This window comes from Phocoena phocoena, chromosome 15 (genome assembly GCF_963924675.1).
Source record: "Phocoena phocoena chromosome 15, mPhoPho1.1, whole genome shotgun sequence".
In the NCBI taxonomy this organism is placed as follows: Eukaryota; Metazoa; Chordata; class Mammalia; order Artiodactyla; family Phocoenidae; genus Phocoena; species Phocoena phocoena.
In genome coordinates, this window is record NC_089233.1 from 38,943,246 (window position 1) to 38,967,426 (window position 24,181).

Genomic DNA, 24,181 nt, shown 5'->3' on the forward strand with positions numbered 1-24,181 from the left:
CTTGCTTAAGAGACAAAAATACAGTAGATTATAATGGACAAAGGTAGTGGTATATTGATCGCCTGGTACGGAATAAGTGATCCCTGAATCAGTTTCCCCTATCTGTAAAATGGAACTAAAGCTCCACCTTGGAGGTTTGCATGAGGGACTAGAGGGACAGAACATGGACGATGGCTCTGGGGATTTTTATGAGCCGGGCCTGGAAGCAGCATACATCCTGTGACCCACATAACATCAGCTGAAATTCAGTCACTCGGCCACATGCACGTGTGGGGGAGGCTGGGAAATGGAGCCTAACCGGATCCCAGGAATAAAAGAAAATGAGCTCGGTTACCAGTTAGTATGTTCTGTCACCACCAAAAATCGTGTGGCAAAGACAGACCATGTTGTAGAAGAAAACCTAAGCCAATGACCCTAACCAGTGAGTGAGCCAAAGAACCAGTGAAAGTTGCTTAAACCACTAAGTTACTTTTTGAATTAGTCAGGATTCTGCAGAGAAAAAGAACAAATCAGATATGTATATAAAAAGCAAGAGATTTGTTTATGGGGTCTGGCAAGTCCAAAATCTGCAGGGTGGGCTGGCAGGCTGGAGACCCAGGACAGACGAGCTGGAGTCCAAAGGCAGTGCTGGAGGATTTTCTCTTACCCAGAGAAGGCTGGTCTTTTTGTTCTATTCAGACCTTCAACGGGTTGGATGAGGCCCACCCACACTACGGAGGACAATCTGCTTTACTCAGAGTCCACCAATTTAAATGTGAACCTCATCCAAAAAACACCTTCACAGGAACACCCAAAATAATGCTTAATCAAATATCTGAGCACACCATGTCCCAGCCAAATTGACACATAAATTTAACCATCACACTTTTTATCTGCACATTTCTGAGCATCAGGAATACATGATATATTTTTTTAAGATTTTATTTTTTTATTTGTTATCTATTTTATACACATTAGTGTATATATGTCAATCCCAATTTCTCAATTCATCCCACCACCACCACCACCCACCCCTCTGCCACTTTCCCCCCTTGGTGTCCATATGTTTGTTCTCTACATCTGTGTCTCTATTTCTGCTTTGCAAACCAGTTCATCTGTACCATTTTTCTAGATTTCACATATATGCATTAATATACTATATTTGTTTTTCCTTTTCTGACTTACTTCACTCTGTATGACAGTCTCTAGGTCCATCCACGTCTCTGCAAATGACCCAATTTCGTTCTTTTTATGGCTGGGTAATATTCCATTGTGTATATGTACCACATCTTCTTTATCCATTTGTCTGTTGATGGGCATTTAGGTTGCTTCCATGACCTGGCTATTGTAAACAGTGCAATGACCATTGAGGTGCATGTGTCTTTTTGAATTATGGTTTTCTCTGGGTATATGCCCAGTAGTGGGATTGCTGGGACATATGGTAGTTCTGTTTTTAGATTTTTTTAAGGAACCTCCATACTGTTCTCCATAGTGGCTGTACCAATTTACATTCCCGCCAACAGTGCAGGAGGGTTCCCTTTTCTCCACACCCTCTCCAGCATTTATTGTTTGTAGATCTTCTGATGATGCCCATTCTAACCAGTATGAGGTGATACTTCATTGTAGTTTTGATCTGCATTTCTCTAATAACTAGTGATGTTGAGCAGCTTTTCATGTGCTTCTTGCCCATCTGTATGTCTTCTTTGGAGAAATGTCTATTTAGGCCTTCTGCCCATTTTTTGATTGGGTTGTCTGTTTTTTAAATATTGAGCTGCATGAGCTGTTTATATATTTTAGAGATTAATCTTTTGTCTGTAAATTCCTTTGCAAATATTTTCTCCCATTCTGAGGGTTGTCTTTTCATCTTGTTTATAAAGGTCATGCTTAAGAACAGGGGATCGGAAGCAGCAAACCTGTATCTGAATTCTGGTTTTGCCTCTGAACTGAGAAGTGACTTAGTATCTTGATGCTCAACTCCTTCTTCTTTAAAATGGGGATAATGATAGTTGTGAGAATTAAATAAAACAAAGCCTGCAGCACTCTTGGCATGGTGCCCACCCACGGTGGGTGTCAGTAAATGAGAGGTGCTGTATGCATGCTGCCCCGTCCATCTCTCCCTGAATGGAGTCACATAGAAATGCATGCTTTGGCTGGAAAGGGCAAGAAGGGTGGCCAGTCACTCTAGTGAAAGGTCAGCAATGTGGAAGAAGGGGCACTGTCTCTCTGGAGATGTGCCCCCTCCCAGAGTCGGAGCAGGTCCTCAGGGTTTTCTTGGACATCTCAGCAGCCACCACGGCTGTAGGGAAGCCCCAGTGCAGTCATCATCAGGGTCCAGGCTTAAACCCCACCCTGCACAGGTTAACCTGGGATTGTCCCTCCAGCCTTGCTTGTCCAATGTATCAGTTATCTATTGCCAAGTAATGCCACATAACAAATCATCCCAAAAGTAGTAGCTTAAAGCAATAAACACTGATATCACTCACAAGTCTGTAGGTCAGCTGGACGGTTCTGTTGATCTGGCTCGTCCCTGCATCCAGGGTTGGTTGGCAGGGAGGCTGGGGGCTAGCTGGCTTAGGATGGCCTCTCTCGCATGTCTGGGGGACAGCTGGCTGTCAGCTTGGGTGACAGGCATGAGGGGTTACAGTCTCTCACCATCCAATGGGCCAGCCTGGGCTTGTCCACATGGCACCAGGGCAGTTTCAGGAGAAAGAGCAGCTCTGGTCCTCTTGAGGGCCAGGCCCATCCCTTCCACCACATTCTTTTGTCCAAAGCAAGTCACGAGGCCAGCCAGACTCAAGGTAGGGGAACTGTGCTTCCCCTCTTCATGAAGCAGCAAGAAAATCACTGCCAAGGGCACAGGCCCAGGGGAACAGTAGATCGAGGCCGTTCTGGCAACATGATACCCCTGACTCCTGTCACTTGCCTGCCGGTGACCTTTGTCAGAAGGAGGCCATTAATTAGTTAAAGCACAAAATTACGGGCTTGGTTCTATAGAACCAGAGAGTACTCACTAACCCTCGTCAGCAGTTCAGGTCTTCCAGGGGCCAGATGATGGGTCCACACCAGTACTGGATCTTCACCAAAACCCAGTCTTCTTGCCCTTCCTGTGGAGCACTGTTCAGTAATCTATCTTTTAAATTACTTTTGTTCTGAATACGTCGAAGACGTTTGAAAAGATTATAACTTACTCAGATTTTGTTAGATAACATCTTTTTTGCCAAATCCCACTCTTTTGTGAGCTAATCAGACTTCTCACCTGGACTGTTTTATTCAATCAGCCAATCAATAAACAATTTACTGAATTTCAAAAAAAAAAAAAGGAGGCCAATCAAGCCACCGAGCTTTGTCCCGCCTCCCCACACCCACAGCTATTTCCACTTCTGACAGACTCGTGGTTTACTCTAGAGACAAAGGTGAGCTACTGAATGTTCTTGAGAGAGCAAAGGGGCCAGATGAATATGGACTTGGAAAAGGATTCTCCTGATATTCAGAAGAGCAAGCTCGTTCTCTGAGATGATCAGGAAAACAGGACTGAAGGAAGGCACTCAAGGCCGTGGCGACGGAGCCGACAGAGGCCCAGGGGTGTGAAGAGGCCTGGTGTCACCAACAATTACAGGGAGCCACTACCCGCTTATAATTAGTGTCGCCTAATTTAGCAATGAAATGTTTTTTCCCATATGTTCCTCTGGAGGGACCACGACAGTCATCTCCCCACTTAAAGGCCAAAATTAAGGATATGGAAGCATTCGGTGTCTTTAATCTGCTCAAGGAAGTTCGCACGATTTTGTCCTCCAGCCTTTCGTGAGCAGTTTTAGGGCAGAGAAGGTCTGTCACAGGGTGGGAGGGTGATGGGTGGTCCAGTAGCTGACCCTGGGTCTCAGACCTGGCCCAGATCCTCCGATACTCAGCTTTGACATCTGTGAAATGGAGCAGTACCTACTCCTGCGAGGGGTAAAGGGGGTGCGACAAGAAAAGCACTGACTGTGGTCCCTGGTGAGGAACGACTGCCGCGTCCACAGCAGGTGCTGTTGGCCCTCCTCACTCCTCAGAGCAGGGCCCCCCTCCACCAGCATAATGTGTGCTTCACAGATGTCGGTCAAAGCATCGACTGTTCCAGGCAAGGCCTCGGAAAGGAGAGCCTGGCAGGGCTGATTATTAAATAATAAGGAAATTAGTGCTCACTCGAATTAGAGGTGGCACTGCTTTTTAAACTTTTCTTCACATATTTATTTGGGGCTTCCCTGGTGGCGCAGTGGTTGAGAGTCCGCCTGCCGGTGCAGGGGACGCGGGTTCGTGCCCAGGTCCGGGAAGATCCCACATGCCGCGGAGCAGCTGGGCCCGTGAGCCATGGCCGCTGAGCCTGCGCGTCCGGAGCCTGTGCTCTGCAACGGGAGAGGCCACAGCAGTGAGAGGCCCGCGTACCACAAAAAAAAAATTAAAAATCAAACAAATATTTATTTGTTCAGCATGAACCAAACAGCAAGGGAGCCAGCCAAATTTAATCAGTGTCCGTGCAAGTTCCATTTGTAAATATATATGTGTGTGTATATAAAGAATATACATGTTCTCTTAATATGGCGTGTATTTTATATATTTAAATATCTAATATGTGGATTATATATAATGTGTAAGTATATATACATATGAATATAGAAGTATATAATTACAAATACATAAGTAGATAAAAGTACAACTATATACTTGAATATATACATTTAAAGTCTACATACGAATCAATATAAAATGTGTATGTATATGTTTCACTTTATATAGATACATGTGTGTATACTTCCATGCTGTTTTTCAGAATTTTATTTACCATTTTCTTCAGCACTGAGAATAAGATGAGGGCCATGAAAGCCACGTCCATGGTAGTTTCTCCCATCAAGTTAAACCATAACTAAGTCCCTTCTCAAAAATCTCACATGAGATCTACCAAAAACTTACAGGCAAGAAGACAGGGGTTTACTCAGTCAGCACGTGGGGTCTTCACAGAGCTTCCACCACAGGGCTGACCTCTGCAGTCACGACGAGGTCTCCTCAGACACCACATACAGATTTCATTCTTGTTCCAAAGGGAATTTTGAGTCTGTGAGATGTGTAGCCTTCATGGAGGCAGGATTCACTTTTGCTCATATATAGAGAGAAAATATGTGTGTATATTTTCAGTCCTCCGATGTGATTTTTTAAGGGCGGGTGTGAGCTTTGCTTGCCCTAAGGGAATGTGGCAAAGCGTCTACACTGCGGAAATCAGGACTTCTTGGGCTACGCAGCCAATAAGTCCCCTTCCCCACATCCTTTCCTGCACCCGCCGTGTGAATAGTGAGGGGGAAGCCAGCCCTCACCACCGTCCCTCCGCAGGCCAAGCTGACACTTTTGCAGCCGACTGCGTATTTAGCTGCTTCATGGGCCATTAGGATGGACTTCCAGGTTGGGGCTGGCCATTTCCAGTGATGTGTACATTGGACCACTCCTCCTCTTGAATGCTGTTTGGGGTTAAAACACGGCATTCTGATTGACTTCGAGCTTATGCAGGGTTCAGTTCCCCGTTGCCGTTTAACAAACGGCCCCGAAACCTAGTGGCTTAAAAGAGAACATCTACTAGCTCACAATCCTGCAACTTAGGTGGGCACCTGTCTCTCTCCATGTGCTGCTGACGGGGTAACCCGTCTGGGTCTGGGGGAGGGAGGCCTCCAGGGACCTCACCTGAGGTATGTTGGAACAATGGGGGCTGCCCGGCTGCACTCCCCGCGTGGCCTCAGCTGTAGCCCAAGCTCCTCTGTACGGACCCTGGCCCAGAGGCTAGAGGGCATCTTCCCGCTGCCTCCCATGGGTCCAAGCCAGCCACCAGGCCGGCCCAGTTCAAGGGGAGAGCTGTTTGGATTCCTTTGGTGTAACAGAAAAGGGAGCAAAAGGGAAAAAGTTAATGAAATTCCAGTGTCTATTGCAGAGAACATTCTAGAACATAAGCCCTGAGAAGGCCTTGCTCAGAATTGTAAGGCCGGCAAACTTCAGAAAGATTATCTAATAGACGCTTGGGATTCTTAATCTGGCCGGCCTCAAATTCTGTGGACCCCTCGAAATTGAATGTAAACAGTTACCAGTGTCTGTTTACTTGATTCCAGAGCAAGGTGGGGGATTTGTAGCATTCAGTATGTCCTAAAGGAGGCTATAATCCAAAAAGGTAAATAACTTTCATCCCACAACTGGCAGGCAGCATTCATTACCTGCCTGTGGACAGAACCAGCCTTGAAAATAAACACCAGCCCACAATTCTAGCGCTTAAAAAAAAAAACAAAAAAATCAGCTGTTTCAACCAGCACCAACCTGTCTTAGATTGTGTCTCCTTTTCACAGAAAGCCTGTAACTGTTTTCCCCAGTAAGACACCTCAAATTTTAAAGTAAAGATCACCTCTCAAGGTTGAAAATGTTCTGAGAAGAAGACTCTTCATGGTAGAAACAAGCCAAGGTCAGGAAGGGCAGCTGAGAATTGGAAGGGGTCGAAAGGAGAGACACAGATGGAAAATCCAGGGGCCTGGGTTGGCTCCGGGCTAACTGAACCATTGAAAAGAACCATAGATAGAATTTAAGGGATCTTCTCCAAGTCGTTTGACACTGTATCTGACTTGTCTTTACTGTTCTCTGCAGCCATGGGACCCGATGTGCCGGGGAAGTTTCTGCAGTCGCCAACAACAACATCTGTGGGGTCGGAGTGGCCTACGGTTCCAAGGTCGCAGGTAGGCTGTCCCTGCCAAACAATCCCAGGAGGCATCACACTCGGGTCTTGGGTCTGGCCACTGTGCGGCAAAGATTCCCAGTGGAGCAGGAGAGCGGGGACTGGTACACTTAGCAAGAGTGAAAAACATTTTTTTAACTTAACCTATATGGCAAGATCAATAAACTTAAAAAATTTTTAAGGTGCACAGATCATGAGTACATAGGTCAATGAAGTTTCATAAAATGACCACATCCATGTAACCATCAAGAAACAAAATACGACCAGCACCCCAAAGCCCTCCTTGTGTCCCCTCCCAGTTACTGCCCATACACATAAGAACAGTCACGACCCTGATTTCTAACAGCAAATGTCAGTTAGTCCCAGTTTTTAAACTTTATATAAATGGAATTGTACTGTCTGTACTCTTTGTGTGTCAGTATCCATAACATCTTTTTTTTTTCTTTATTGGAGTAGAGTTGATTTACAATGTTGTGTTAGTTTCTGGTGTACAGCAAAGTAATTCAGTTATACATATATATGTGTGTGTGTGTGTAGATATTCCTTTTCATATTCTTTTCCATTATGATTTATCACAGGATATTGAATATAGTTCCCTGTGCTGTACAGTAGGACCTTGTTGTTTATCTATTCTATATATATTAGTTTGCATCTGCTAATCCCAAACTCCCAATCCAACACTCCCTCACCTGCCCTCCCCCTTGGCAACCACAAGTCTGTTCTCTATGTCTGTGAGTCTGTTTCCATTTCTTAGATAAGTTCATTTGTGTCATATTTTAGATTCCACATATAAGTGATATCATATTGTATTTGTCTTTCTCTTTCTGACTTACTTCACTTAGTATAATACTTTCCAGGTCCATCCATGTTACTGCAAATGGCATTATTTCATTCTTTTCATGGCTGAGTAGTATTCCATTGTATATATGTACCACATCTTCTTTATCCATTCATCTGTCGATGGACATTTAGGCTGCTTCCATGTCTTGGTTATTGTGAATAGTGCCGCTATGAATGTAGGGGTGCATATGTCTTTTCAAATTATAGTTTTGTCTGGATATGTGCCCAGGAGTGGGATTTCTGGTTCATATGGCAACTCTATTTTTAGTTTTCTGAAGAACTTCCATACTGTTTCCATGATGGCTGCACCAATTTACATTCCCACCAACAGTTAAGAGGGTTCCCTATCTTTTCGAATTACAGTTTTGTCCAAGTAATCATAGCATTTTAATAGGAATCAAATAAGGACGGTAGAATATAAGGAGGTGTGTACAGATTATTGTAAACATACTCAGAACTCTTCCAAATGTTTTTGGTGGGGTTTTTTGTATGTTTGTTTGTTTGTACAGCGCCTCTCATCTTTAAGGGAAAATATTCTACCTAGAACCTTTTTATTAAGTTCCACGGGAAACATATTTAACAAATTCCTCTTTATGGGCCTTTAAAAAGAAGGGTGGCTGGTCACCAGAAATTTAGAAACCAACACTTCCCCCTGCCAAAAAAAAATAGAGAGAGACAGAAAGGGAGAGAGAAAATGAGAGAAAGGGGTTCATAAGCTTTCAACAAGATGCTGGAGAATGGAGTGGCTCCTGGCTTATTCCAAGTTTTGCATCAAATTTGGTTCTTAATTTATTCAGTCATAAACCTCAGTCATCCAACCTTGCTTTTCTTTTTTTTACAACTGTCTTGATATTTTTTTTCCTGGTGATTTAATAGAACCATAAACATACTTTGTGCTGACACTTGCATTTCCAGGAACCTAAATAAAGCAGGAGCAACCTATACAAACCCACCGTTAACCTCTTTCAACACTGTCTGCTAAGAGGTTTGCCTGAGCTGGGTGCTGAATTCCTCAAACGAATACATCCAGAGGGTTCTGAAATGTAACTGGGGCGGCTTTGCCCCTTGGCTTTCATCTCTCTGTATTCTGTGTGCCTCCAAAATGCTGGCATCAGAATGTCAGAAGGCGTTATGAGCTCAGGGGAAAGAATATCACCGGGTTAATATATTACAAGCCAGGCTCACACTCCGGGTGCTATCTGAGTAGGGGGGGGTTCCCTGTTCGCAGGGCAGAGTGGAGGCAACTGAAAATGTCAAACGTGGATTTCTCATTCACAATGACGGTCTTCAAAAGAGTTTTGAAGTTTCTGCATGCCCAAAGCAACTGGATTTTTGAACAAGGGATCCTCAGAACAAGTGCCTGCAACAATGAAGAGTTGGGATTAGCTCATGGCAATTGGAGGTCCGCTGGGGTCTTTTTCTCCATCTGCGTCTTCTTTTTCTCTCTTGTAATTTGCACTCTGAAAACATCTAACCTGCTTATCAAATGTACCTGATTCTCCTGCTCTCTTTGAATTCCCTAAAAGCAAACCTGAAGCAAGGATCTGGGTGCAAGGAGTTTCTTTGGGAGGTGACCCTGGGAAGCCAGTGAGGGAAAGAGAGGGAAAGATGGTGGGAAGAGAGACCAACAGAGGGTGTGTTGATGAGCTGGGGCTCCCTAACTGGGGCTCTGGGGGGCTCTTGCCCCCCGAGAGGAGGAGGCTGGGAGTTTATCCACCAACTCCCATCCCTCATCGGTGGGTGGGGTCGGGTGGGGGGCGGGACCTCAGCCTCGAGCACCTGGGCTGTCCCGCCTGCAGCTCCACCCGCAAGGCAGAGGACACGCCCCAGGCAAGCCCCTCGTTCGGGTGGGCAGATCCAGGCAGTGTGACAGCCTCTGACTCGCCCCTGATGCCAAAGGCGAGCGGATGCAGCCCGGTACCTCAAAGACACGACCCGACCCGTGTCCGTGAACCCCGATAGCTCACAGGTCTCAAGGCAAGGCTCTGAGGATCCAGGAGCCCAGCCCAGAGCCGGGGGGAGGCAGGCCCAGCCCCACAGAGGCTCTGAGCAAAGGGGCCGCCTTCTTGCGCTCCTTTAACCCCAGCTTGGTTCCTCTGTAGCCACTCTTACGGGTCCTAAGCGCTCAGGGGCAGGAAGGTCCAGTCCCCACCCTGTGCCCGGCAGGACATCCAGTGACTCAGGGCTCCCCCAGGGGAGCGAAAGGAATTCTTCCTGAGAAAGCCCTGGAGAGGTACTCAGGAATCGCAACAGAAACAGAATTCTACCTTACAGATCTGGGGGGAACATTTTGTTCATTCTGGCTGGCAATTTCAAAAGTTGGCTGATTTTCCTTATTCTACTAATAAATGGGCCGTACTCTCCGGAGAATCTTTCCTTTCCCGAGCTTTCTGAGCTGGGGAGGTCTGGAGCGCCATCTGGTGGCCGACCCGTATCACTGCTCGTCTCAAGGTGTTCAGTCACAGGGAGGCGATGTCCCAACTGCCCCCTAGATCCCGGGTCTCTTGTCTTCAAAAAAAGGCTAAAGTTAAGGTGCTGCAGAATCTCAGTCCAGAAAAAGAAAGGAAAGTGGAGACAAGATGATAAAATGAGTCCTCTGAAGGGAAACAAGGAAAAAATCATTGAGCATCTCTTCATCGGCCCGTGAGCCTTTTGGGTTTCTCGTCTACTCATACACTTTCTCATTTTTCCATGGAGGTTCCTGTCTTTATCCTGTTAATTTGCACATGCTCTTGGTATGTCCCACATATTAGCCCCTGATCAGTTTTAATCAGCACAAGGATCTTCTCCCAAACTTTCACATGAGGCCATTAGTCCAACTGGATTCCACCTCTGTATGTCATGCCAGCTGGGGTCAAGTTTTATTTTTCTCCAAATAGTGAGCAAACATCCCCAATACCATCTATGTAATAATCCATCCCGTCCCTTTGATTTGTGGTGCCACCTTCATTGTATATTAAGTTCCCATACACATGTGGTTAGTCTCTGTGTAAATATAATTTAGAGGAAACTTCCTAGCAACTGTGAGTCAGGAAGTGTAGCCACGCTCCTTCCTCTACTGGGCCTTTGTATGTGCTCTCCCTCTGCCCAGAACACCTGCGCCCTACGGCCCACCTGGCTACCACCTCTTCATCCTGCAGCAAGCGGGTCCCCATGGCATCCTCCAACATCATTGCCCAGGCCAGTCCCCATCCACAGATAAAGATGCTGAATCTTCTCTTCCCAGCACTAATACTGTCAGTTATCACAAATTCTTGTGCCTGGTTCTTTGATCAGTATCACTCTCCGCAGGCAGACAACAGTGTCCACAAAGACAGGAGCCACGTCTGTTTTCTCTCACCTTCGCACCCAACAGCAGGGTCTGGCACACAAAGGATGCTCAAACTCTTATTTGCTGAGTGACAGAAAGCAAGGAAGGAATAAAGAGAAGGAAGCATCTGTGGATAAACCCACGATAATCAGTAGAGATTAATCACTGAATAAAAGAATCGGTGGATGAATGGAGTTAAGGGATTAAGGGCAGAAAGATCTAAGAACCCAAAGCTGACGGAATTTCTACCAGGTATCTCCCCTTCTACCAGCACCGTCTCACCTTTGCTACTTTATCCCAATCAAATTAGTTCCAAGGAGACCTGGGCCTTCTCATCACCCACTTCCCCTCCCCAGCAAGGGCACACTGGGAATGTCCACCAGCAGTGAAGAGAGGCAGGGGACCCCTTTGCATCAACACCCTAGGCCACTCCAGGCCAACGAGCATCACGGCCATCCATCCACTGTGTGTCATCTGGATGCTGGAAATAGAGCATGTGAATTCCCAGCGGCTCATCTTTTCCATTTACCCGTCAGAATCGCAAAATCTTGGGCCCCAAAGAGGGTCTAAAGATCCCTGAGTCCGAACACCCACTGACACTTGCATGATGAAAACAACAATAACAGTAGCAATAATAATAATAACATGTTGTCTCTTCCAATGTGTCTGGCACCATGCAAAATCCTTAACTCACTTAAACCTCTTTACAGCTTTATCATACATGATTATATATTTCATAAAGAGAACATATTTATTATAATCCCTCTTTTACAGAGAACGAAACTGAACATGGGGCCACACAGCTAGTAAATTGTACAACAATTTAGTATCCAGCGCAGCCTGGGTCCCTGCACTAAAACACTTGAAGAGCTTCTCTCTCTCTTTTTTTTCTTTATTAATTAATTTTTGGTTGCATTGGGTCTTCGTTGCTGTGCGTGGGCTCTCTCTAGTTGCGGCGAGCGGGGGCTACTCTGTTGTAGTGTGCAGGCTTCTCACTGCGGTGGCTCCTCTTGTTGCGGAGCACAGGCTCTGGGCACGCAGGCTTCAGTAGCTGTGGCACACAGGCTCAGTAGTCGTGGTGCACGGGTTTAGTTGCTCTGCGGCACATGGGATCTTCCCGGACCAGGGCTTGAAACTGTGTCCGCTGCCCTGGCAGGCAGATTTTTAACCACTGTGCCACCAGGGAAGTCCAGAACAGCTTCTCTTTTCCTGCTCTCCTGATGTAGCCTGGACCCAGCCTGGAATGGCACGCCTCCAGTGATGGGAAACTCACTCCCTCACAACAAAGTCTGTTCTGACTTTGGACGTGGGTAACTCTAGAAACTTCTTCCTTAAGATGAGCTTTCTCTTTGACTTCTGTTGCCTGTTTCCATGAGCACAGCTGTTACCACTTCTTCTAGCTAATACATGGCAAGGAGAGAGGAAAATTCCAATTAGTCTGGCTCCCAAAGAGTAAATGCTCTGTAACATGCAGACCGGTACATCCGGGCTGTCCCAAAGTCTTGGTGCTGTCTCAAAGCTTTAATAACTTCAAAACTTTTTTTTAAAGTTTAATTACTTACATTTCCTTATCCACTTATTTATATGTTTTGAAGAGAAAGGTTAATTTCCAATTTTTATTTTAAACATGCCTTTATTAAAGTAACTCTTTAAGACAACCTAATTCTTTTCTTAGTTTTAATTTTTAAATCAATGTTTGGCATCTTTAGCCAAAAGGGACTGAGACAAAAAATCGAAACGGAAAGTGTATTATTCAAAATTCACAAAACCAAATAAATGGACAGCCAATATAAATAATGAACCCTTCAAATGATGTTTCTTGCAAGTTTGTCAGATTTATACCTCTGAGAGTATGAAAAGGGCTCGAAATGCAACACGCCTTTTGGGAGATGCTGTCTCTTGCCTTTAGCCCCTTCCAGGACTCAGGAGTTGCAGCTGGGTGCCCACCATGTGCCGGTCCTCCTGGGGGGTGGGGTTGCAGCAGTGAGCCAGCAGACAAGACACCTGCCCTCACACAGCTTCGAGTCTAAAGGGAGACCTAGACAAGGAGCAAACAAACACGACAGTATCAGATCATGATTGCTGGTTGCCGGGGCACAGCAAGTGACTTGAGGGCAGGTTCTACAGCATCACACCTGGGCGTCTGCAGAGCCCCTCAGAGCAGCCCCAGGCTGGGGCCAGGCCAGGTGGCATTGGCCTTACCTGCCTTTCTCTGAAGGCAGAGCAGATAGACTTATGCATCTGCTAACGAGTGCTCCTTTGAGCAAAGATTCTAAAAAGAGTTTGAAAACCACACTGTAGACCATTATCAAAGTACCCTGAAATTTCTCTACCAGCGATGAATTGCTTCCACATACTTGGCCAATAAAACTCCTAATAGTCCAGTGAGTTTGTACATATTTTATCTGAGTTTTTAAATAAATCAGTAAAAATCACTTGTTGGCACAATGACTAACATGTTTCCAGATCCTTAAGACCTAGACCAGCATGCCTCGGCTCCTTAGCCTACAGGTGAACACTAGTGAACACAAAAGTGGCGATTATCGACACTGAGGTGTGCAGACGGATGTAGCACTTCCTGGTGTCCGTACAAGCTCACCTTTTGTAGCAGGAGGAGAGGCAGGGGATTTAGCTCAAATCCCTGGGCTGTGCAGCCCCTAGAGCCCAGGGCTGCAAGCAAGCCATGCAGCAGGCGTGAGGCTCAGGTTCTAAAAGGCAGGAGGGACTCACAGATTCACTGCTGGTCATGAATGCGGTGCTCAGGCTGGCGGGAGGGCAGGGGACAGAAATGCTTGATGTGCAGGCTCTCCTGCCATCACCTCGCCGCAGCCCGCAGAGCATTGTGCAAACGTGAGGATGCCGAGTCCTGGCTCCCTGGGCTTCCCGCTCTCCTTCTGCCTCTCACTCTCACTCTCTTGCCTTCCCCATCTTTCTCACTCTCTCCCCCTCCCCACCCCCCTAGACCATCCAGGGACAGAGTTCCTCCCTAAAAACCCTTGGGTCACCCTGAGCCTGAGTCTTGGCCACTAATGGGGCAGTTGCCTGCAAAAATTAATACTGTATCTCATTCAATCCATGCACGCCTCATTCCCTCCGAGCTTAATGAGATTCAAAGAATGCCGGGGGCCTGGGCCCTGAATGTGAATGACAGCCCTGCTCCCAGCCCGTGGCCGTCCCTGCCTCCCTAGATGCTGAACAGTCCGGAGATTAATACACAACAGCTCTGATGTTCTGGGCGGCACAAAGGGAGCCAGGGCGGGATGAAGAGGGAGAGAGGCAGAGAGACAGGACCTGCAAAGAGAGAGGGCAAAGGGCACCAGCTGGTGACAAAATGCAAAGTCGCCACTGTTTGGCACGTGGGACGGTCCGGGTGTGCTTTGGCCAGAGTTGAACTCCTCCCTCTTTTCAATGGAGGCAGGCTATTCAGTGCTGGTCATCCGGGCACTGGATGAGTTCAAGACCATCTGAGTTTCCTCCTTGCAGACGAGTGAATACCAGCCTCTCTGTGACATTTCCAGTCCACAAAGTGGACACGACGTGTGAGAAGAAGCTGTGCTCTTCAGTTTACTGTGTAAGCTGTCAGCCACCTTTGTTAAACAGACTTTTTAAATGAGCAAAATATAGGTGGGCCAAAAGTGAAATGTGGAGTTTTAGATTTCCTATCCCTAATGAAATGAACCATAAAACTTAGCTTCTGGAAAGTTGAAACCAAAGACTATGCTTATGCTGTAGGAGCTTTCTCCAGGAGAAAGGATATTAACTAATAATTAGACTTGTTGGCAAAAACGGTGACCTGATTTATGAGTAGAGGATGGAAAGTCTGGACCTGTTATCCCTGCTAGGGAGAAACTCAACTAAATTAGGTAATAATATCATGCATTTATTCACCAAATATTTATCAAGCTTAAGATAAATTCCAAGCGCCATGCTGATGCCCAGGGACATAGAAGTACACAGAATAGACACATGCCCTGTACGCAAAGACCTTGCTGTCTGGTGGTAAATGAAACACACAAATAAACAATTGTAAGAGAAGGCTGACAGTGCAGTGCTAACAGAGGACCTGCAGAGCTGGACCCAGAAAGACTTCAGGGGAAAGGCCTACTGAGCTCATAGGTTAGACAGGAGGAGGGTGAGCTCTGGGGAACATTGCAGTGCAAGCGCAAGGGAGGGGCCGTGAGACGTGGGAGGAGGAAAGAGAACCTTAAGAGAAAAGACAATTTTCTGTCAATTTCATGGGCCCTGTAAGAGCCTGAATCTTCCTGCTTTATATTTTTTTCTGGAAAAATGTTTATCTCAGGATTAACAAAACATGCATGTAAAAGCATTAACTTTATACCCCCAATGTCCCAATTACCTAAACAGTCATTCTCATGTCAGGTTGCACTTCAAAACCACCTTAGACCAATACCTGCTTAGGACCTGTGCAAATAATCAGAAACTCCAGGGACCGGGGAGAAGCGGCCCAGGCACAGTATTTAGGAAATGCTCTGCAAGTGACCCTATAACTGGGAACTGCTTTAAGATATATAAGCCTATTACCTGCAACTAGAAAAGGAAAATCAAGATGTGAAGGCAGTCCTATAACTTTATTCGACAATCAGCAGTTAGTTCTCATCCGCATGAACTGTCTGTAGATTTTGGGACTTTTTTTTAAATTTATTTTTGGCTGCGTTGGGTCTTCATTGCTGGGCACAGGCTTTCTCTTGTGGTGAGCGGGGGCTACTCTTCGTTGTAGTGTGTGGGCTTCTCATTGCAGTGGCTTCTCTTGTTGCGGAGCACAGGCTCTGGGCGCGCAGGCTCCAGTAGTTGTGGTGCGTGGGCTTAGTTGCTCCGTGGCATGTGGGATCTTCCCGGACCAGGGCTCGAACCCGTGTCCCCTGCATTGGCAGGCGGATTCTTAACCACTGCGCCACCAGGGAAGTCCCTGTCTGTAGGTTTTTGAAAGTGGTGACAGGTACATAGGTAACGAATGTATATGAATCTTCCTTCCTTAAGTTGGTGCGCACACCACATTAGGTGATGCTTGTGTAATAATGCCCTTTGACCACCAGGGACAAGTAAGAAGGGTCAGAAGCCAGGCTCCGACTATGTACAGACCAGCCCTTCGTTTCAAAACTCCCGTGGACGGAAAGACTTAGGTCAGCTTCAGCAGCACTCTAGGTCCCTTGCTACGAAATAGCATATCAAGCAGAGAACAATCTTGGCCCCAAACAGCAATGTTTAGAGGGTAATGACGAAGGAACAAATGCCCTTCCCGTTGGCTGCTGCTGAGTGAACCCTGGACAGGCTTTTTCTAGACAGCCCAAGGGTGATGTGAACCGTGGGTGCCACAGGCCTGGGCTCCTCCTGAGTCCCTGTACACACAGTCACACAATCAGAGAAAAGTTCCCAGCGAGAAGTCACTCCTACAAGGCATCATAGAAGCACACACTTTACAAAGGTGGCCTAGGGGAGAAGGAGGAGGGGGTGTATCCTGCACCCCACTGCAAATATATTTTAGAATGACCCCTTCAACATTTCTGTCCCCCCCCCCCCCCCCGCCAGAGCCCCTCCTCAGCTACAATGCAACTGAGAGTTCCTTCCCTGCCCCTCCCCCTTGCACTGTCCTGCCCCTCCCTCTGCCCCTGCCCCCTGCCCTCTAGAATTGTTCCTTAAATATCTAAGAGCAATCTCCTCCCCACACTGTCCTGCCCAGTAGATTTATTTCTCCTCTGAAACGTGTCCCCCATCAACCCCCCAGTCCCTGGAAGCCAAGCTTCCCACATTAGGAATTCTAGCAACTTTTGCCAGGGGTATAAAATTGTCTTCAAATAGTTGCATAAGGAAAGGAGTGGGTGGGGTCCAAAAGGATGGAGTGGATCGGTCAGTGCACCTGCCTGATCCTCTGATCACACACACAGCGTGAGGCTGGATTCAGGATCGCCCGGCTGAGCCCAGGGCACCAGGAAGGCAGACCTCCAGCCACACCCAGGACCCCAGCCCCCTACCCCACTTTGCCTCCTGTGAACCGGGGACCGGCACCCAGAGCTCCCCGGCCCTCACTGTCCACAGGGATCCGGATGCTGGACCAGCCCTTCATGACGGACATTATCGAGGCCTCCTCCATCAGCCACATGCCTCAGCTGATAGACATTTACAGCGCCAGTTGGGGCCCCACCGACAACGGGAAGACGGTGGACGGGCCCCGGGAGCTCACACTCCAGGCGATGGCGGACGGTGTGAACAAGGTAAGGTCGTTCCTGCGCCAGGAGGTCCGGAGCCACACCCGGGGAGGAGGGGTACGGGGTGTGGGTGGGGGAGGGGGAGGGGTGAAGAGTGGGGGAGGGGCGGATCGCTGGTGCCGATTGAGCGCAGCGAGGGGCAGGGCTGCGGTGGAGGTGGGGCTGTTTCCCTGTGCCTTAGCTCAGGTCCTTCGAGAAATGGACCCCAAATTGGGTTAGAGGTCCAGACTTATTGGAGGGGGCGCCTGTGAAGGACAAAGGCAAGGGGGCGCGGGCCCTCCGGAGGGCGACGCTATCCTGGCCCCTGCGAAGGGAGGGGAGAAGGAGAGTCCCACAGGGAGCTGCACTAGCACCCCACCGTGCAGACGTGGCTGGGAGCAGCCCTGGGAGCGGGGTCTCCGCGCAAACTGGGTGTCTTCAGAGCGCAGCAGGGGAGCTGCGTCCAGATGTTCCCGTGGGGGAGTCAGCGCGCGTTTTCGTGGCTGCCCATCCCTGGGGTCAGTCGGGGAATGGACAGAGCCAAGGAGCAGGGGCCAAAGCAGCACCACAAAGGGAGGCAGCCGGGAGCCGCAGGTCACTGTGCGGGTGAGCGGCCCGTGGGGAGCGGCAGGAGGTGGCCTCTGCGATCCCAGGGCAGAGTCCCCCTGCAAACCACAGCCAGGCCAGAGTCTCCCTGGGTTCAGGTCCCAGGTCCGCTGTTCAGGGGCTGAGTGTCTATCCGCAGTGACCTGACCTCACTGCGCCTCCGTTTTCCTGCCTGTAAAATGGTGATAACGGTGCATTTCTCCTGGGGTCGCTGTGAGGTGTGAGATAGACATGCAAGTGCTGGCCCTGGGAGGCCCCACAAACGGCTGGTGTTTGCCTGGGTCGTTAGGGACTCTTAACCAGCCGCCCCAAAACTTTGAGGCATAATGCATAGTGTTTCACTAGGGCTTGTGGACGCTGTGGTCCAAGAATTCAGTTGGGAACGGTGGGGATAGCCTGTCCCTGCTCCACAATTGCTGGGCCTCAGCTGGAAGTCTGGGGACTTGAATCACCAGGCTGGTGTGTGTTTGCAGGCCCCTGCGAGGGGCCGAATTACTGGCCATTGGTGCCACGGCACCGTCTCCTCGGGGCACTCAGTCGCTTTGTCTTAGTCTTTTCCCAGGATTGGACTTTCCATCAGGTTGATGCGATGCGCTGTCCCTGCCCTCAGCCCGTCTGAGACAGCGACAAAGATCCCTGACGTTGGAATGGCACAGTGCCGTTTACGGGTGGCGGGGCGGGTCACCAATAGGATGGCGGGGGAGGGGCAGGAGGTAGTGCTGCTGCCCCATTTCAGTGCCCAGACCCTTGGGAGTTTATAGGGTGAGACTTCTGACATACAGACAGCTATTTCCTTATTGCATTGTTCACGGTGTGGCTGGAGAGAGACGATTGCACATCCAGGCCCGGAACCAGGTGACAGTGACAGCACATTACCCAGGTGAACACCTGGCAGATGCCCCCCTTCCCCATCAGACACGGATTTTCACTGAGAAGCATTTTTTGACACCTGAGGCCAAAAGAGAGTCAGAGAGTAGGTGACATCTGGCCTCTGTCAGAGTTGACAGTGCAGATGGGCTCAGTGCAGTACATCCCTGGGCGAGTCCTGTCACTCTCCACGAGCTTCTGAACGGCTCCATCACATTTCAAGGCAGGGTACTTCTCTCTTTCCATCTGTAGCGTCCCCTGCTGCAACTAAAAAGGCTCTTTCAAGTATGATTGTTCTGCAAAGCATGCCAAGTACACCAGAACTTAGGAGAATAATTTGTTATGACTTATCTTCAGCTGACAGCATGTAAATATTTTACAAAGTGGAGTATGGTGAAAAATACAGTTTCTCATTTGACTTTCCCCCAAGCTGTAGGAAGGATTCTTTCCTTATTTCAAGGTGAAATTTTTTGGACAGTGTTATAGAATTGTGTGAGCAATGGGGTATTATACATGAGCAAAAAAGACTTCCTCTCAGTTATTTCAGCTGACTGGTCAGGTCTAAAGGAAAATGTACCCCTGAAAGGTGATCTCCACCTGAACAAAGGAGTCAGATAATTACCTGTTACACTAAAGAAATTCTTATGCTTGTCTTTGAATTTTAGCATCTTGCAGATAGGTTTTGTTTGACCAACGCTGTAATGATAAAAGGGGAGAGGAAGAGGAAACAGAGGATAAGAGAACTTTCCAGGGATGTACCATCTGCCACAGACCCCACCACTCCCTATCGGATGACATCTGCTTCTCACATAAACATCACCTAGCTGGCTCCTTAGGGATTTGAGTTTGCATCTCCTAAATTTTCTCAATAAATACTTAACAGAGACAGCAAGCAGCTGGCATGAAGTAAGAGAAGAAGGAAACCTTTTCCCCATTTGTTTATTTCAATTTTTTCCTCTTTATAGTCTACGTGTTGAATTTACAGTTAAGACATGATTCACATTACATATGGGAGTAGATGACAGACAGAGACCCATGAATTATGATATATCTTGGAATTGACTTAGTTCAGGATCCCGCAGAAGCAGACCCTGAGGTGAGGGTTGAGTTCAGGTAGTTGATTTGGGAGGTAAAGGGAGTGAGTGGGGAGGTATAACAGGGAAGAAAGGAGCTATTAAAGGATTTGTTATCAAGTCAGCTACTACTGTCAACTGGAGCTTAATCCCACGGGGAAACTGGGAAACCATGCAGCACACACACTGAAGTTATCCCAGCCGGCGGCACGGGAGCTGGCGGAAAAGTCAGTGGTTCAGGTTGTTCCCAAGGGGTGTAAATGTCCCAGCACTTTCAGCTGGGATGGAGGTGTGCAGGGCAGCCTTCAGCCTCTGGGGAGAAATCCCTTACACGAAGAGACGCCTGTGCTGACATCTGGAAACCCCCAGCGCACAAGAAGCCACAAGCTCGAAGGAATACGGGCGACACCCACTACCATCTACCACAATCTCCAAGTGCAATTTGGGCAAAGCCTAATCTGAACTCAGAGTCATCTCTCTCTGGGTAATAAAGGACCAATACGGCGATGTGTTTGCTGGTCGGAAAAGGATGTAGCCCTTACAGAGAGACTGATGGAGAGCAGAGCCCAGCTGGTATGGGATACGGCATCTTACATCACTCTGACAACCAGAAGAGGAATTCAGAGACCACTAGAGGGTCTTGAGAGTGATGGCTGACTCATGAGCTTCTTTCCACATCTTAAGGAAATGCACCCAGGGCAGCTCTGCCACGTTTTTGGCTGGCTCTGATGACTATGCCCCAACCTCTTATTAATCACACCTCAGGGTTGCTACCAGAGGGAACATCTTAGGAATATTTAAAGACAAGGGAACAGAAAATCCTCTGAGGCACGGATGAGAGAGGGCATTGATAGTTTATTTCCTGGGCGGGGGATGGGAGGTTGCAAAGGGCTCAAACACAGATCCCAGATCTTGGAGCTGGAATATATTGTACTAGGGGTCACTTGCAAGACTGGCTCAAAGGCCACCATCCAGGAAGGGGGGCGGGGTGGGGGAGGCTGCCCAAGGAGACAGAGATTAATCAGGACGGGCGAGGAGGAGCCTGGTGCCCTGCTGAAATTAAATCAGAGCAGTGGGCCTGACACGGTGGCACAAGTGCCGGGGCCTCTGGCGGCAACGATGCCTCCTGCCAAGAAGCTCCCAGGACTCCTCCAGGAGCCCTGATTGATGCTCTGAAACCAAACGAAGGTTCCCAACTGCACAGGGGATGCCGCTGCTTGGAACCTGCGGTTCGGCCTCTGAGATGCCTCTCTCAGTTACAGTCCCTCCTTTCATCTCTGAGAAGGAGAAACGGGAGGAAAAACTGGCGGGTTTCTGGTGACCCTTCCTAAGAGTTGGCCAGCCCCAGGTGGGGTGGCCAACCGTCCTGGTTGCTCGGGACTTTCCCAGGTTTTGCGCTGAGAGCCCCACTTCCCAGGAACTACCCAATCCCGGGCCAACCGAGGCAGTGGCCACTCACCTTTAAGCCTTCTTGATGGTGGCGACCCATCTGCGCCCAGGGAGAAACCCAACCACCAGGTTAAGGGACTGATGTGGACTTAAGCCTTCAACAACGCCTGTGACATCAGAAAGGTTCATCACGGCGTGTTTGGATCCTGCTAGAAAGAGACAGGATGATACAGGAGCCTTACCTCCAAGGTGGGTACACGGCAGGACAAGTCGGGGCAACTGCAGGTGTGGTGAAACCCGGGCTCAAGTGAAGGATTTAAGCAGAGGCTACGTAGTGCCACCCTCCATTCGGCTTTCTTGGGGATCTGACACCCCACCCACTCCTGCTGAATTCCGTGGAACCCACGGGGGTGCGAGGCAGATGCTGCAGTCGCCTGGCCCGGGGGCGGCTTCCTGCGCGTCACCAGCCGCCTCTCCCTGCGCCTCTGCCTGAGGACCTGCCGACCCCACGGGAGGCGCTCCCAGTCCCAGGCTGCGCAGCCCGGACTGTGGGGTGGCCGACGGCGCGCTGTCCTGGGGGCAGGTTCTCAGGGGTCTCCAGAGGCTGGGACGAGGCTCCTCATCGGCTCACACTTGGTTGGCCCTTCTCCCTCCCCCCACCCCTATCCCCATCTCATGCTCACTTGTGTCTCCTGAGATCGCCCCCCAAGTCCCGCTCTCAGCATCTGTTTTTGAGGGGGCATAAATTGGGACCCACTGCTTCTCCCTGTAGGCGTGACCAACAGTTCTCTGAGAGTGAGCCCCCGCTCCCAGGAGGGGTCCACTCATCTGTCACCCTTGTTTAAGGCTCTGTGTGACTTCACTGCTACCCCCAACATTCCAAGTACAGAAAAGAAGCGAATAAAGAATGAAAACATAAAACAGCTACACAGAAATATAATGCAGTCACTGATACTGTGCCAGAGAGGGACTTTCTACACGTAAAAGAGGAAATATTTACCCCCCAAAAAAGAGTAATAAATATTACTCACAAAACCTTTAAAATTTCTACAACGCTGGTCATTGTTAAAGCTGATCAATGGATACAGGGAGATTCCTTATACTATTCACTCTACTTTTCGTGACGCTTTTCAAATTCAAAGGTTTTTATTCACACTAAAAAAGCAAAAAGCAATTCAGTAGGTGGTTAAGTTGTCAAGAGTCAGAATATACATTTAGAGAAAAGTGAAAACAGCAACTGTTCTAATATTATACAAATGGCTACTTATGGCTTGGGATAAAATTTTCAGGGACTATATTATATTCCCTGAATATATATATTTCAGGGACTATATTAAAAAGAGAGAGCTTTTTTTAATGCTGTATCTTTTTTTTAATGTTAGATCTATATAAACTAAATGGAACCAAACGTGACGAACTTTATCAGTCAGGAGAGGCTACATTGTGCTGCAGTAACTAACAGCCCCCAAAGCTCAGGGACTTGAAAGCACAAAGGTTTATTTCTCAATCAGCTGCTCAGCCATCATGGTCCGTAGAAGGCTCTGCTCACCACAGTCTCCTGGGGATCAGAGCCGACACCTGGAACATTGCTACTCACTGTGCAGAGGGAAAGAAAGAGCTCTGCACAGCTGACTGACCGGTAAATGGTTCAGCCAAGGAATGATACCATGTATCTGTCACTCCCACTCACAGCTCACAGATTAAAACAGCTTATAAACCCCACCCAAGCACGAGGGGGCATTATCATGGGCCTAGACAGTGGGCAGCTAGGAATATTTGACAATCAGCACCAACAGCTACTACAATGAGCCCAGAAAAACTGCTGGGTGACCAGTGATCTTGTGAGGACAAACACACAAATGTCAAATGTGTTTGTGAATAGGTTGAATAAAATTGTTCCATGAACTGTGAGTACAGAAAAGCAGTGCTTGTAAATCAATACATAGTTTAATATGGTATTTAAATATATATTTGTAAAAAATAATAGACATAAGTAATAAAGTGGAAATTTTTCTGCAAGTCAAAATGCAAAAATACAAAAGAAAAAAGTGGGTAAATATATATATGCAATATAGATGACAAAAACTTGGGTAAGGTCTTTAATATAGAAAGAGCTCTAACAAATCAATAAAAAGGATATCATGAAAGAAAAAATAGGTACAGGACATTATCTTTGGGGGCTTAGTGCTTATTCATAAAGCAAGAATACTAATGAGCAGTAAAGGTATAAAAAGATAAGCTCAACTGATAGTGGAAAAAAATATATAACTCAAAACAATGAGGTACCAATTTTGTCCACCAAGCTGGAAAAACTATTTTTTTAATGCTTCTAAATCTTGACCCAGATAGGCTGGATGTAGAGTACTTGTGCACTGCTGGTGAAGATATAAATTATTAATAAGCCGTATAAAGAGCTATAATATGGCACTATGGATAAAGAATCTTCATTCATTCCTTTTCACCCAAAATTCCCTATTTTAAAAACTCTGCTTGAAGAAATAAACAGAAATACAAAGACATATATAAAATAATGTTCATTTCAGCACTTTAAAACCTAGAAACAGCCTTCCACGTACGTCTAAGAAAAAGAGTAAATAAATTATGGAATAGCTATTTAAGAAGACTAATAAAAACTTATAACATAGAGTAATATTTAATTATGTGAGGAAATGTTAATAATGTAATGGTAAGTGAGAAATACATTGTAAGCAGGGCCACAAAGGTGGATATACTTTATGATCCCAATTTCATTCTTAAACCTGTTCTTATACTTTGCATTTATATATATAACTGGCAGGAATACACAACATATCACCAGTGATTTTCTGTTCATGGGCGATCACATGGGATTTTTATTTTCTTCTTCATGCTCTAGATTCCAGTTCTTCCACAATGAATATGGTTTTCATTATAAAAATACAACGACTTTTTTAAAGTATGTCAGTGTTGTATTAAGATGTCAAAGTGACTGGAAAATAAAAATGAGTGTCATTGAGTGTTTAGGAAATACAAACTTTATCAGGCTGTCCTCACCAGTGTCTGCAGGCAGATACCACCACTGGGCCAGGGCCTGGGGAGGGGGGTCATTAGTCCGGGTCACTAGGCACTGGGGAGGATGAAGGGACCGACTCACTTTAGCCCCAAGTCTCTCAAAGTGGGATCTTCACCTCCTGGGACA

General features: G+C 47.4%; 1 protein-coding gene across 2 annotated transcripts in view; it reads left to right on the forward strand.

Moving 5' to 3' along the window:
* Positions 1-24,181, forward strand: part of PCSK2 (proprotein convertase subtilisin/kexin type 2) — a 211,195-nt gene that overhangs the window by 165,574 nt on the left and 21,440 nt on the right. For both annotated transcript variants that reach the window (XM_065891978.1, XM_065891979.1), the window contains 2 exons: positions 6,628-6,716; positions 16,920-17,095. In XM_065891978.1, the coding sequence (XP_065748050.1) occupies positions 6,628-6,716; positions 16,920-17,095 (265 nt within the window). The remainder of the gene's footprint in view (positions 1-6,627; positions 6,717-16,919; positions 17,096-24,181) is intronic.